At 40.6% G+C, this 15,196-nt stretch overlaps 1 protein-coding gene across 1 annotated transcript in view; it reads left to right on the top strand.

Moving 5' to 3' along the window:
* Positions 1-12,860, top strand: part of FOXO1 (forkhead box O1) — a 66,744-nt gene extending 53,884 nt beyond the window's left edge. The window contains exons 2-3 of the mRNA XM_067291566.1: positions 7,573-8,929; positions 9,296-12,860. Coding sequence (XP_067147667.1) covers positions 7,573-8,916 — 1,344 coding nt within the window. The 3' untranslated portion in view covers positions 8,917-8,929; positions 9,296-12,860. The remainder of the gene's footprint in view (positions 1-7,572; positions 8,930-9,295) is intronic.
* Positions 12,861-15,196: the final 2,336 nt, after the last annotated feature.

The raw sequence follows: 15,196 nt of genomic DNA, 5'->3' as shown, positions 1-15,196 counted from the left end.
ATTGCCATTATGGAAAAGTGCTTGAAAGGAATCTGCCTATAATTAAAAGGAGATTAATAACATATCTGGGGATAGCCATTGGGAATTACGTGAATACATGTCAGTAGAGTTCCCAGTTCTGACATGTAGGTATGCATAGCCAAGTCCCTTGAACAGCAGTGTCTGCTGGAGCCGTGCATGTGTTTTCTGATACTACATATTATATTCCAGAGGAGAAAGCTATGGGGGTTGTGAAATCCCCTCCAGTTGCTTGTGCCACGTGTGGCAGCAGGATTGAACTGGGAGAAGGAGCAACCCCTTTGGTGTCCAAAGTGTTCGGTCTTCTACAGCTGTGAAGAGCAAATGCAGTAGATCATAAATCTGCAGACTTAATTGCAGAAAGAGCAGGACTTGGATTAATGCCACTGAAATATGGACACAAGAGACTTCCTCTGTCCAGGAGAAGCATGTATAGTGACCATATAGTGGCTTATAGTCTGTCTCATTCTTATACACTCAAACAGGGCACAAGGGATGCATTACTGAAATCTCATCAAAAGAAGTGGTCTATGAAGGTCTCTGCATGTTTGGAAGATCCATAATGTTTCATGACTGGTATTCTGGGACAGATGCTGGGTATGGGACCACCCATAGTGAAAAGCACAGAGGAACAGTATAAGGTCCCTCTAGCAGGCTTCAAGTGTTTCTGCACTTTTCCCAGCTGACGCTTCTTGACCACGTAACAGCATAGGACAAAAATGAAGTCAAACAAAAGCACCCCCGTCAGAACAAAGGACCCAAAAAAGCATGACCTGTTTGGGAGGAAATCCTGCCCTTCCACCTTCATGCAGCTGCAGGTGGCAAATTGCCAGCCTCTTCTAACTGTGACTCTTTGGCCTGAGGCTAAGTGACATGCTTTCTGTCCATGCTCTTATCTGACAGCAGGGAAGGTTTCTGGGTTGTAATCAAAGAGCGCTGCAATTGGATGGCAAAGATGGCTATTTCATTAGCAGTTGAAGCCTCTGACACTGCAGCCAGATGTGTGGTAGTGTTGGTGAACACTGCAGTGTCAGGAATACTCCTGATAGAGAAGTACGGTTAAAACTGTTTATAAAACACGTGTGCTATCTGTTGACCAAACATTTCTGGGCATAGAACAGTAACTTGGAGGCAACACTGTGCTCCATTGCAGTATGTACATCTGAACTTCTCATATCTCATAGCCATTAGACCAGACAAACTGGATTGCCTTATCACAGCAGACTATTGTACTGAAAGAAATCCTGGCACGTCTGGGGTTATCAATGTTCTTTTTCCTTCTTAACCTCCTCACCCTGTTCCTGCAAACTTGGCAGGATGGCTGGAAACCACAGTAGAGCAAGTGCAGACAGCATCACTATTTGGAGCAGTCTTACCTGTTTCACTAGGCATGGTCTAGCTTAACTTTGGACAGAAGTTGCATGATGCCACTTGCTAGACTTAGTGCCTGCTGCTGTCTGGTTGATACTGCTCAAAGCCTCCTGAAGAAGTGTGGTGGTGGACTTCCTGAAAGTCCTTACCATACTTTCCTGGGAGGTTTTTTATGACTTCCTCTTAGAGTGGTGCTTGTCACTGAGGGCGGTTTGAACATCTGGAACTGTTGTGGTGTCCTATTACACACACCTTGTGAAACAGGTCTGGTGTTCTCTGTAACAAGATAAGGAAATCCTTGGGTCTTCCCATCTCTGCTCTCAAGTTTTTGCTTTGGTGCTCTCTCCACACAGTGATTTGGCTGGTTTGGCATCCTCCTGTAAGCTGTCAGGAATGTGGAAGACTAACACGGCTGACTAGTGTGCCAGCCCCTAGTGATCGCGGTAGACAACTTTCAACAGTGCTGATAAGTTGCTAGTTGAAGAGTCTCTGAACTTCTCTCCCAGCAGTCCCTGAGCCTGAATTTTTTACCGGGCGTGTAAGGTAATACAGGTTATGGCTAAAGCAATCTCAACTGCCATACTCCCTGAAAGCTTCTCTCAAGCTTCCAAATATATCTCGTATTTTATCTGGAGAGGTGTGAGAGCTACAGGCAGATAATGTGCCCCACTGGGTATTTGCAGCCATTTCAGCTGATAATAGTGCCAGCTGGCTAGCAACGTGTATGACTGTCCCCTTGGATTAGGTGTAGGAAGCAGTGGACTTCTGAGATACCTTCTGAATGAAAAATTGGTGGGCAGTCATTACACTGATTTTAATATCAAACCCGTGGCCTGTGTACTATGGAAGAAATATCGCTCTTACCTTATGGGCTCTCACTTCTTTATGGCTGCCTCCACTTCCAGAGGCCAACTCGTTCTGCCCTTGTTACTAGTTACTAGCAAATTTCTCTTAGATGTCATGGCATGCTTTATTGTACTACCATCAACATTTGCAGCTTGGTAGCAGATCTCTGTTACGAGCTGGCTTTTGTAGAGGATTGAATCCATTCCTTGCTCTCCCTTTTTGGTGGCTATTGCAGCACTGCGGTTGAAAGAGAAGTAAAGGAGGCTCGCATCTGCCTTGTTGTTGGTGCCCGCATGTGAGGGGGGCAGAAGCCATGGGCAATCTTAGGTGCGTTCATAAGACTTGGCTCTTGCAGACCCACAATCTGCCTCCTACTTGGAGAACTCTGCAGTGAGGTTAAACAACGGTTCTTCTCTGCTTCCCTGTCCTGTGCATACTCAATTATTTATGTGGGAGAAAGATGACCAACTTAATTGTATAACCTCTCTTAATTAGGCACAGGACTACAATGTTGTCAAGTTTCATAAAGCAAGTGTGTTTTCATGTGTTTCTCTTGAAATAAAATAGCATGGAAAACAGTTTACTGAAAAATAATTACCTATCTCTATTTTAATGTTAAGAGGGGTATGATTTTTTTCAGCAGTCAAGTTGCTTGTTTTAATATAGATGATCTCTTGAGTTTAAATACAGTGTTAGATATCAGCTAAGCTACTTACATCCAGGGAATAAATGGCTGAGACATTTACTTCTTTAAATGCTTTAAAATGCAAAGCAGTTTGAGTCAATTTTGTTGTTTAGAAGAAAAATTCCAAGCTGGGTGTTTTTGCAGTAGTCTGGTTCGGCTTTAAGAAAAGTTGGAAGCTCAGCTGAATGATACAAACGCAGAGCTTCGAATGAATCATTTTGATGGCTTCATTAGTTTCATTAGCTGGTATTTGCTCATCACGCTGTGTTTAGCAATTCCTGGTTTTGTATATTTTGGCTCTTAAATCAGTAAGGAATGATAAGCATATTCCCAGTTCCTGGTTGTTAGGCTGAAGTACGGCACTTCTTTCGAAGGCCAAATAGGAGCAGAGGCTCTCTGAACTTTACGTCAAATATATGAACTCGGTCCCAGGAAACACCCCCCAGGTGGCAGCAGTCCTGCTGGAGTCGTAATGAGGCTTTGGTAAAATTCCAGCCTGGGCGCCAGGGAAGTGATCGGGCGCAGTCTGCGCAGGCCCAGACACCGCGCTCCAACGTGGCCTGCTGCTTTTTCAGCCATCCGCCTCAGGTTTTGGAGGTTTTGCTCCAAGGCCCCGTTGAAAAGGGTGGTTTGCAGGGTTTTGCCGGCCGGCGGGGGCCCTGGCAGCGGCGCAGTGGCTGGTACTCCCCAGGAGCGCTTGGGCCGCTGACAGCCGTGCTGCTCATCTGGCTGCCAAGTCCCGCTTCTGAAACTGTTTTTTTATCAGGTCATGTTTGCGTCTGGCAAAGGTTTGTAGACACAACATCATTAACAGCGGTGCATATTTTCACAAGATTTACCTCTTCAACACTTTTTCCAAGTTAGTAAATCATAGCTTCTTTAATGTCCTGCTGGCTGCGTGAAAAACAGGAATTTATGTAACAAGCTCTGGGCTGCAAACCTTTTCCTGTTAGGAAAAAAATTTTTTTTTCATTGTTGGCAGAGTTAGGAGACAGCTCTGTTACTCAAAGAGTGACCTCAGATGTCCTCAGTACAATAATACTAGATTATTGTATTTTTGATGACTAAGGAATAGCAGTGATTTCTTAAATATTTAACACTTCTTTTGCAGAGAAGAAGGAATAGCATATTAGCACGCTATTTTCTACATCTAATGTTTTGTGTGTTTGAGATGCTTATTTTGATAGTAAACAGTAAGTCTGAGCCAACAGGGTATGTTTACAAAATACAATAAAAAATGAACTGGTGCAGGAGGTTTTTTAATCAACAGTCATGCGGAACAACTTTCTTGCGACATTTCTAAATCTGGAATTGTGTCAGCCTTGCATTCAGCTGTGTCCCTAAAGTGAAAACAAAGGGCTGCGCAGGGCTGCCTTTCCGAGGTGTCCCAGCCCTTTGAAATCACTGCCGCTCTCCGTTGCCACATGGAAGTCCAAAGATGGACTTTCGGACTTGCCCTCCTGACACCGCGCCGTCACTAGCCAACAGCGTGTCAAAGCAGCGAGCTCAGCCTGTTGAAAAGGCTGAATGGTCAGCCAGGCAGTGGCATCTTCACCACCAAGGAAGATCTCGTCAGTCCTCCTTAGCCAGTAGCTAAAGTATCAGGAGTGGTGGAGGGCAGATGCTGGATCCGTGCCATGCGTGTGGCCAAGGACCCATAAACTTCCCCTATGTGAGGGAAGTCCTACATAGTGGTATCTTGCAGGAATGGACCTCATGAAAATAAAATTTCCAGGCTTTCTCTAGTGTCTATAGCTAGATAGAGGATGAGATTTTGATTGCATAGTTACCTGCAATGAAGAGATATAGTCCTGTGTTAATTATTTAACTTTAGAAAGATTGGCTTCCTTTCCAAATTGAATAAGGAGTCATTCAAATTATCGCTGATATTTATTTAACTGGGATAATGTGTTAAAACTAATTCTTTGGTGGGGGAAGATGAGATTGGAAAGGCTTCGAAAGTCAGGAGCACATTTGGACTTCTTGCTGTGCTGGAAGCAGCCTGAGTTGACATAAGGCCGTGTTCTGCTGCCTTTTGCTGTCAAAGAGCATTTTGTGCCCCTGTTTGGGGGTGAGGCTGCACTCATGGGGAACAAGGTAGGCTTCCCAGGGCATTGCTGCCTATAAGGTTTTACAGTCCTCTACCACCTTCTTCCTGCTTTCATCTACTGGAGGTTTCTTCTTAGGCCTCAACATGACAGTTTCTGTTGACCTTTGCAGATGGCCAAGCCTGCCTGGGCCAGCTGGCCTTTCACCGTCCCCAGCTTGGCGTGACCTGTCCAGGGAATTTGAACATGCAGTCTCTAATTTTTCACCTAGCATGACTCCTTCTTGTTCCTCTTTTTCTTCTGTCAGCTGGATATACAGGGAATGAGGCAAGATGACCTTCTGAAAAAAAATGTTTAGGAGTTTTGAGGACAAAACCCTTGGCATGCGTACTGTCACACACACTGGAAATCAGTACTGATTATGATACACAAGATGAAAAAATTACATGCAGCAGAGCATTCAAAATTAGTTTTTTAAAACTAGCTGAAATTTTGAATAAAACTTCATGTTATGGGGAAATATGTCTATTTTGTCAAATTATTATTCTTAGTAGTCCAGTGTTGCACATAGAGTTTGATTCTGAATAGTGCTTGTTTTTCAAGTGTTTGAGAAAGCAGATGTATGCAAATGCACAGATAGAGTAGGGAAGGTGGAGAAAGATGCATTTCTGGAGATGCTGCTGTTACAGGTGGTACTTTGGGTTGGGAAATACAGCAAAACTAGCCAGAGACCAGAGCTGGTTCCCCTCTTTCACTGGTTTGAGTCACAAGGCAGGCAAATTCTGATGAGCTGGTTCATCCTCTTGTTTTGCTGCTGGGTGATGTAGTGGGTCTTGGGATCAGAATAAAAGCTTAGAGAAGATAGATGGGAGGAAAACAGTAGAAAGCAGACAGGAAGAAAAGTCAGTATGGGGTTATGCTGGTCTGGCAGCCAGTTTGGTTTTTGAGGTGATTGGCAAGGCTTGCTGGTCATGATGGACATGCTGTCCACCAGAATCTGTCTTTCCATTTCTGCTCCCCTAGATTTTTCTTGAGAACCTGCTAAAAATGATTATGAAAGAAATTGAGCTATTCCCATGTTGATATCTCCAATCTTATGTGTTGTTTTGTGGTTCCCTTCTACCGTTCTTCACAAACTGTAGTCTTAGCACAAACCTTGTAGATTATGCTGTTGTCCTGCCCTCCTACCAATACCTGTAGTAGGCTATTTCAACACTCTTCGAACTTCTGGCCTCTTGTTAGCTGTTATTTCAAAATTTAGGACAACTTTTCTGTAGATATTATGTTCTTTACCTGTGTTATGCAAGAAATTACATGACAAAAAAAAATGTTTATCTGCAGCTTGGTATTGCAAAGGATAGTCTCTTGTTAACCTGGCAACCCTTGGGCTTGGATTTTTAATTTTTGGTTTTGAGGTTTTAGGGTTTTTTTATTATTTAAGAACAAAACATGTAACGTTACTTGTGGCCCAGGACATAATGAAAAGCTTTGGTAGCTCCAGTCAGTCTTAGGACAAGATATCTTTATCTCATGCCCTCAGTTACCAAAGAGCCAATTTTTCATATTAAAATACTATTTTTGAAGAAGAAAGATGGTTTTAAGACTGAATTTTAATGCAATTTTGTCTGTGCTGTTTGTATTTCCTTCTCCCTCATGATTTCTTAGGCAATTTGTGATGCTTATATATACAACTTGGAACTTAATCCTCAGATGATTTTCTGTATGTACATTCTAATACAACACAACTAATAGGAACCTCACTGAGGTTCAGTGGCAATACTCACAGGCTGACGTGTTGGCAGGATTTAGGGATCTATTTGATGAGATCCCATTATAAGATCCATAAAACAGGATCTAGCATTCCTGAACTTTGCTTTGCCTAAATGCAATCGGTTTGAACTCATTAGAGTGAAGCTGATACCATATCTTCAGTGAGATTTGCCTGTCTGATATATATTGTCTCCTATATGAGCTATGTGTATTTCAGAACGACTCCTCCAGTATTTTATTTAACTTTGCAAAATGTCAGATCTGATCAGGCCACATGACAGACAAATTATGTGGCAGCTCTGCAAACTCATTTCAGCTAGTTCCAAGTGGTGAGTTGATAAATATATTTCCAGACTGGCATGTTTTCCTATTTCATGCTTACCCTTACATTTTCAAATGAGATGAGGGTATGTTTGCAAAGACAAATCAGTATCAACATGTCCAGAAGAGAAGCAACTTCTCTCCATTTGAAAGAGTTAAAATTGTGTAAGCAAGGATTTTAGCAGACTCTGTGGAAGGCCTGTCCATTACAGCAGGTTTTTTATAAGGACACGTGATGTGAAAGGCTTTTTTGAAACTTATGTAATCTTGAGCATGTTAAGTAACTCATTTTATACAGATAGATTGATACTGGGGATTGCGTTAGGAGTATGGTGTTACTGGGGACCACAGTTAGGAGTATGGTGTTTGGAAACTAAGCTGTATGGAAGGATTCAGTCATGAAGTTATTTTTTTCCTGAAGTGCCTCTTACACATGTAGCATCAGAATAGGTTGATCTTTGAAAGTCAGCAGAAATAAAACCTGTGCTCTTACACCTTTTTTTTTTTTTTCAGAATTCAATCCGTCACAATCTGTCTCTGCACAGCAAGTTCATCAGAGTGCAGAATGAGGGAACAGGGAAGAGTTCTTGGTGGATGCTCAATCCCGAGGGTGGAAAGAGTGGCAAATCTCCCAGGAGACGAGCAGCGTCCATGGATAACAACAGCAAATTTGCAAAAAGCAGAGGCAGAGCTGCCAAGAAAAAGGCATCCCTTCAGTCTGGTCAAGAGGGAAATGGTGACAGCCCCGGATCACAGTTCTCAAAGTGGCCGGCGAGCCCCAGCTCTCACAGTAACGATGACTTTGATAACTGGAGTACATTTCGACCTAGAACTAGCTCTAATGCTAGTACAATTAGTGGAAGACTTTCCCCTATTTTGCCAGAGCAAGATGATCTTGGAGATGGGGATGTGCACTCCATGGTATACCCATCATCGGCCTCCAAAATGACTTCTACTCTACCCAGCCTTTCAGAGATGAGTAATTCTGAGAACATGGAAAATCTTTTGGATAACCTTAATCTCTTGTCGCCTAATACATCAATGACTGTGTCAACCCAGTCTTCATCTGCTACCCGGATGCAGCAAACGCCAGGTTACTCGTTCGCATCCTCAACCACAAGTATAGGTTCACCAAATCCAGACTACAGGAAATTTACTTATGCTCAAGCTAGCATGAACTCCTTGCCCCAAATTCCTATGCAGACTCTTCAAGACAGTAAATCAAGCTATGGAGCAATGAGCCAATTCAACTGTCCTGCAGGACTTCTGAAGGAATTACTGACTTCTGATTCTCCTCCGCACAACGATATCTTGGCATCAGTAGACACTGGTGTTTCCCAGTCTGGTGGCAGGGCACTGGGCCAAAGTGTGCTGATGGTCACTAACTCGGTGATGCCAACATATGGCAGTCAACCACCCCACAACAAAATGATGAACCCTAATGCCCGCTCTCACCAAGGACATAACCAGCCAACACCTGCAGTTAATGGTCGTGCCTTGTCACACACAGTGAACACCATGTCACATACTTCAGGTCTAAATCGCTTGTCGACGGTGAAGACTTCGTTACAAGTGCCTATGAGTCACCCGATGCAGATGAATGCTATGAACCCGTATGGCCCCATTAACACTTGCAACGGCTACGGAAGGGTGGGAATCGTTTCTCTCCACCAGGAAAAGCTTCCCAGTGACTTAGACGACATGTTAATTGAGCGGTTGGACTGTGACATGGAGTCGATTATTCGTAATGACCTTATGGATGGAGAAACGTTAGATTTTAACTTTGACAGTGTATTACCTAACCAAAGTTTTCAGCACAGCGTAAAGACAACCACACACAGTTGGGTGTCAGGCTAGGATGTAGTAGGAGGTAAGCTGTGCTTTTTATGATAAATCTGAAAAACAGCTTAAAGGGAAAAGAGATGTCTAATGCTTAATATCTGGGTGGCTTCCCACATTGGCATGTGAAGTGCCTCTACTGTCAGTCACTTTCCAGTCCTTTATTGGTTTGTAAATCAGGTTTGCGTTAGGATTGCCACGCACCAACTTCTGTTATTTTATGTGGAGTGCTGATGTTTTGCCATTGCTATCTTAAATAAAATCTTGCTGGTAACTAATGTTTATTAAAAACGTTTCCCCTCTAAGTTGTCTTAAAGATAGTTTGAACATATTTTAATTGGCAGCCTCTTTTGGTGTGAATGTTGATTTAATTGTATTTTTATTTTTATTTTCCTAGGCTACAGTTAAATTCTCCAGACTTGTCTGACAGCAGGAACTGAGAAAGCAGTACAAAGATGTCCTTCACCTTCCTTTTTAATTTTCTTGACAAAGCTGTGCACATGCACTAGCTTTTTTGGGGGTCTTTTTTTTCTTTTTTCTTCCTTTCGTCAGAGTTGGCAGCAGAGAGAGTATTTTCCTGTACAGGATATTTGCCCAAGGTTTGCAGGTTATGTGCTGCTGTAGATAAGAACTGTGCCACTGGAAATTTCATTACTCTGAAGTGCCAAATTCACTACACCGTATAATCACAGCAAAGACTCTTACATCATGTTGTGCTTTCGGTTTTGTACAGTATGATCTGTAGAAGAATTGTTTTTTAAGACTATCGGTTTTGGTCCAAGAAAAGTTTATAAACTTTTGTAAGAATACTGTGATGATCTCATGCCCTAAGTAAGTTTAACCTTCATTGATGTTACCTGTGTTCTGATGAATTGAGATAACTGTGGACTTGCTTTGCAGCAGTATGAACTGCTTTATTTTACTCAAAATTGCCACACATTTCATATGGGAACAGAATAGCCTGTTAAATATGATCCTACTAAACTCACTGACTATTCAAAACAAGCAGCAGGTTAAATGCCATTTGATAAGTTACCTGTATTCATGTAAATTTATGCAAGAATATATCTGGATTTCATTGTCAGACTAATGACTTTATTGTTGGACTTAAAATAATTTTTGGAATAGTTTCCAAGCTATTTTTCTTATAATTAAAGTCTACTTTTGTTACATAGGCAACTTAAAAATTACAGAATCTGAGATCTGGCAGCATTCATAACCTCTTCATTTTGTACAGTATTTTAACTGGATTAAGTACATGTTTTTATAAATTTCCCTAGCACTTGGGAGTGCTAATAAAGGAAAAGCTTAATAAGTATCTTGAATACAAAACATTTCTGTCCCTTTTTTGTTGTGTGATGTATAGATATAGACAACTTTATGTTTAGGAAATATTTAATCAGTTTTATATATACATTTTTAGAAATGTCATATGCTTCTATTATCATTTTAACTCTGACTACCACAAAGTGTTAAGTATTCACTGTTAGATGCTTGTACAATGCTTAACATTTATATTTATTTCATGGAGGTCTCATAATGTTTGTGCACTCAAGAGCAGGACCATTTGGAGAAAATTCATAATTTCAGTAAAATTAATGACAGAATTGTCATTTGTCTCAATTAGTGCTAGATTTAGGGTCTGTCAATGTTTCTGTTGTCATGCAGGATGTTTGAGGAGGTGAAAGTGCTACTTCTTAATGGGAGGCTGAAATTTCTGTGACCCCCTGTTTCAGGGCAAGAACATCACTTTTTTTGAAGTAGGAAAGAAAAAGTGAGTGGCAAAGTTATACAAATATAAGGACTTTAGAATAGGGGACAGAATTTATGACAGAGGCCTTGCTTCTGTGAAAAACTTTTGCTCTTGTTTGAGTAGGCACACTGACAACTACCAGAGCATTTTCACAATTTGGGTCTCGGATAAATGATTTCTGTATTTTTGTAATTGCATGATGTGTTTTTCATGGTTGTGTGGAATACTGGCCTCATTTGTCTTTTTGTTGGTTACTGCCCATCGTTTTTGTTACAGAAATCTTTGAAACTTTTTTTATGCACTGACAGTATGAAGAATTTTTGTGCTCAGACTGGCTGTTGTGAAGAGGAAGAGAAATATGTATTTTTGCTGATTTTTGTTCTGTCTAAATGGTCCACAACTGGAGAATGTTCTAATTGAAACTTATTTTCCCTCCAGTGATGAAGTATGGTGGAGAAAGAAAGGTAATGTGCCAAGAAAGCAGAGTTTAGTAATAAGCCATGTATTTAATGATCCTGGTATGGTTTCCTAAAACTCTACAATGTATTTATCTATGTGTTAGCATTTAGCTCCCCGTTGGGTTTAAATCACTTCTAATTACAGCTAGTCCTACTTTTTTAGATATCTTATTAGGGTTGTCAAGCAGTTGCAGAAGTTGATGTTAAGCTGTCCTGTGATATAGGATCTCTCCCACTGTGAAGTCTCTCTTTGAACTTCTGTTGAGCAAGATGAAATGTTCTTAGTGCTGTAGCCTCCGTGAAACAGCCTGCTTTTACTGGGAGATACCTTTAGTAGCATCTTCACCACCACATTAATAGTCTTTGAGACTTGATTGTAAATGCTGGCAATGGAACAAGCGGGGGGCTCACAAATGGGTTTCTGAAGATCCTTCTTTTTGCTGCACGTGCAAAAATTAGCTTGCAAATATGATATGCATACGCCAAAGTAGTCAAAAAATTCACCTCTCTGCGCAAAGGAAGCAGTATTTAACCTTAAGCTCCATGGGTTTGCACCTGAACATGCTACATTTAACAATATACCTCCTGTTTATTATTTACTGCTACTGTATAGCTTCCTGTATTCAGATATTTTCTTCATATCCATTTGTAACTAAGAATAACATAAATGTAGCAGTTCCTTAATTACCACAATCTGTAGGAAGCCCTTTTAATTATTATGAAAAAGAGTTGTAGATAATCAGATGTTTTGAGCTATGTGGTCAAATTTTTTTTTTCTCTGTGGTGCCATTCTGATATTTTGCAATTGTAATTCTGGAATACTGTGAAGTCTGATGAAGGGCATATTGTCTGTCTTGAAAACAAACATTATGTGACCTCTAGTAATAAATCCTTTTTCAGTAAAAGTACCAAGTTTCTGGAGTAACTTAGTTTGTCAGAATTGTTGTAAATGATTGGTTTGTGAATTGTGCAGATGATCTTACCTATGCAGCCTTGTTTTTGACTTTTCTCTGGTTTGTACTGTTATTAAAAGTTTATTGTATTATAGAACTGTTCAGATATTTTAAATATAAAGATGTTTTGTTTCCATAATATAGCTATATGATATATGTTTAGGTAGTAGATGCATTAATTGGAAAGCTCTGCTTTGATAAACTGACAATTTGTCTACACTTATAAGCAAAAGTCATATTGCTTATTATTGGCTTAAGTCAACAGAGCATCCCTAAGAAGAGGAGAAGTTAAAATTGGACCAATTATAAAACAGTATAAAATTTGCACTTGTTAAACCACTGGATGTATGTTAGTACTTTTTTTTATTTTTTTACTGATTTGAAATTCCTGTTTTCATTATGAAATTGCTAGGATCCTTAATTTATGACTGATTTTACATAAGGTATTCTCTCTATCTTTCTCTCTCTTTTTTGGGGGGGTAATCATTATGTAAAATGCCGCATGGTTTATGCAAACAAAAAGAAAATTACTTGGCATTAAAACTGGCCTCCTTTTTGAGGGTGTTCCACAAACCAGCAATATCATGAGAGACTGGCATGTACATACTGCTAGTTCAGCTTGTGAGTGGTGTGACAGCTCTTCAGCGCTTCACTGCTCTTCGTAACATTGCAGAATTTAAATTCATACGTGGCTATTTTCAGAAAAAGTGCCTGATGTACTTTTACAGACACAAGAGAACAATCCCTTACAGTTTGTTGTATAAAGCCATAAATGTATATAAACTATGTTTAAAAGGTTTTGTGTCCTTTCTTGTATATTGAGAATGAGATTTGTACCAGGATTCTACTTGTGATTAGTAATCCTCCTACTCAGATGTTGTCGTAATCACTTTCGTTACTGCGTAATCTTTTTAATGATGACGATCCCATTTGGACAATGCTGATGGCATTAGCAATTTTATATAGAAAAATACCTCATGGTACCGAGTCTTGTCTGGCAAGATGATACCATATTAACAAGCAAACACTAACTGCAGAATCATTAACAAATTTTCCATGTCTTGATATAAAGGAATTTCTCTCTCTTGGAATTGCTTCTGGAATTGGAACTGTATCAGGTACAGTAACTGAATAGGGCTGAGTTATAAGTGTTTTATCACAACATAGTGTGCTGAAAGTAACTTGTTTACAAGTCTTTGAGACTAAACGCAAGAAGAATCCATGCCTGACTCTTAGAGTTGGTAAGAGATATCGTGTAGAGACACTTTGTTACTGGAAGCTGCATTAGGCAGCATCAAACATTGTTGCCCTTGCTTCAACAAGCCTAGTTCAGAGAAAATTACAAAATTCCTGAAATCCTTTCAGAATGGGTATTTGTAAGTATAAGCTCTTAATAAAATTGCTATGACATGAGATGGTAATTAGTGTATCAGAATGTTATGTAATACATTGTTAAGGAGGAAAAAAATGGACCGCTGACATCCATCAAACTCCAGGAAAGAATTAGTCTTTTAGTCCAAATTACTTGTTAGATCCTAATGCTATTGATTGTGGGAGGCAGCTGGCTCTGGAGAGACATTTTTCTCTTCCCTCCAGTCCCCTCATTACAATGAGAGGGTTCACAAAGTCTTCTTGGCCCTCTTTTCCCTCGTTTTTTCCTCTTGTCTTCCTCTGCTGCTCCTTCCTTCCTGAAGGACATGCTTTCTCTAAGAATACATCTTTTTTTCTTTGCCGAACAGTTGCGCTATCTAGGCCAGCCTGCTCAGCACTGCTCTTTTTGCACCATATTTTACTCTGCGGAGGCAAGAATGCTGATGTGAGTAGAGAGTGGAGGAATGTCTAATTTTTTTAAATTTAGATTGTGTTTCAAAACAGAGCTGGAAGAATGGAGGAGAGGCTGCCAAAACAGACAGCCAGCAACACCCACGCCACAATAGTCTTGTGAGGCCCAGATCCCTGCTTGCCTGCAGGTGGGGAGGGAGAGGGATAGCAGAGAGCAGGCTTCTAATGAATTGCTGGCAAAAAAATGCCAGCTTGATCTTCAAGTGAGCAGAGGTGGGCCTAAAGAAAGTGTAAGAATGCAATGATATGGTTGCATATAAAACCAGAAATATCTAAAAATAATTTTAAAATAATTTTCCCTTGCATTTTTCAGTTCCATCATTACTTTAGCTTTGCCCTTTTTCTTCCATGTACATTTCTGGGGGGTTTTGCACACTAGGAAAAGCAAGAAACTGAGGATATCTTCAATGATGTGTTGAAAAGCCTGATTTCTAGAATGGGAGGATTATAAGATCCAAAGATTCTATATTTGTGTGTTTGTGAAGCTGTTGCTGGAAAGGATGTTCGTCTAATTGGTACATGACTAGTTACTGCTGTCGGGAGAGATAGTCAAAGCTTGTCTCTTGGGAACGGACTGGTTAGCAATTTATGCCAATCTGGCAACGAGGGATTTGAATCTGCTGATCAAGCATAGAAACCTCAAAGCATCCTTGTGCTCTGAGTCAGTTTTGCATCAGTGTAATAAACACTTTTTTGTGCAGAAACATCAGCTATTGTGTCATGTCAATTGATAATCCGATTAAAAGTACAAATGGTATTAGATGTTGCAGCCATTTATTGTGCAGCTGCACAGACGGGTTTTGTGAAGACCCTGAGAAGGAAAAGCTTGCACTGAACAGTGCCTGTGGTCATGCCCACTGCTGGAATTGCATGCAAATCCCTGTTCATTACCTGGTGATGTTTTGCCTGGAGTAATGTTCTGGCATGTGCCAAAATGATAGCTGAAATGAGGAGGCAGGGACAGCGCCCCATCTTACTTTACGTTTTTCTACTTGCTGTTGGATCCCTGGGGCATTCAGAAATTTTGCATGTATTTTTTGCTAGTAAACTTCTTGTGTGGGTGTTTAGCACTGAAATGGTGGGAAAAGAGATGAGGGCTTTGTGCAGGCTTCTGACAGATATTAGGTTGTAGAGCGAAGAATCTGACAAAGAGCTTGTTTGTAACTTCAGATAAAAACAGTTGAGGATTCTTTCTGTGTGTTCATCTTCAATTGCTCCTGCCATCCTTAAGGATGGTGGCCTTTCCAAATGGTTGTGTTTCCTATTTAGCACCCTAGAGTGATGTTACCTGA

This window comes from Apteryx mantelli, chromosome 1 (assembly GCF_036417845.1).
Source record: "Apteryx mantelli isolate bAptMan1 chromosome 1, bAptMan1.hap1, whole genome shotgun sequence".
In the NCBI taxonomy this organism is placed as follows: domain Eukaryota; kingdom Metazoa; phylum Chordata; class Aves; order Apterygiformes; family Apterygidae; genus Apteryx; species Apteryx mantelli.
This window is presented reverse-complemented; position numbering and strand designations above follow the sequence as displayed.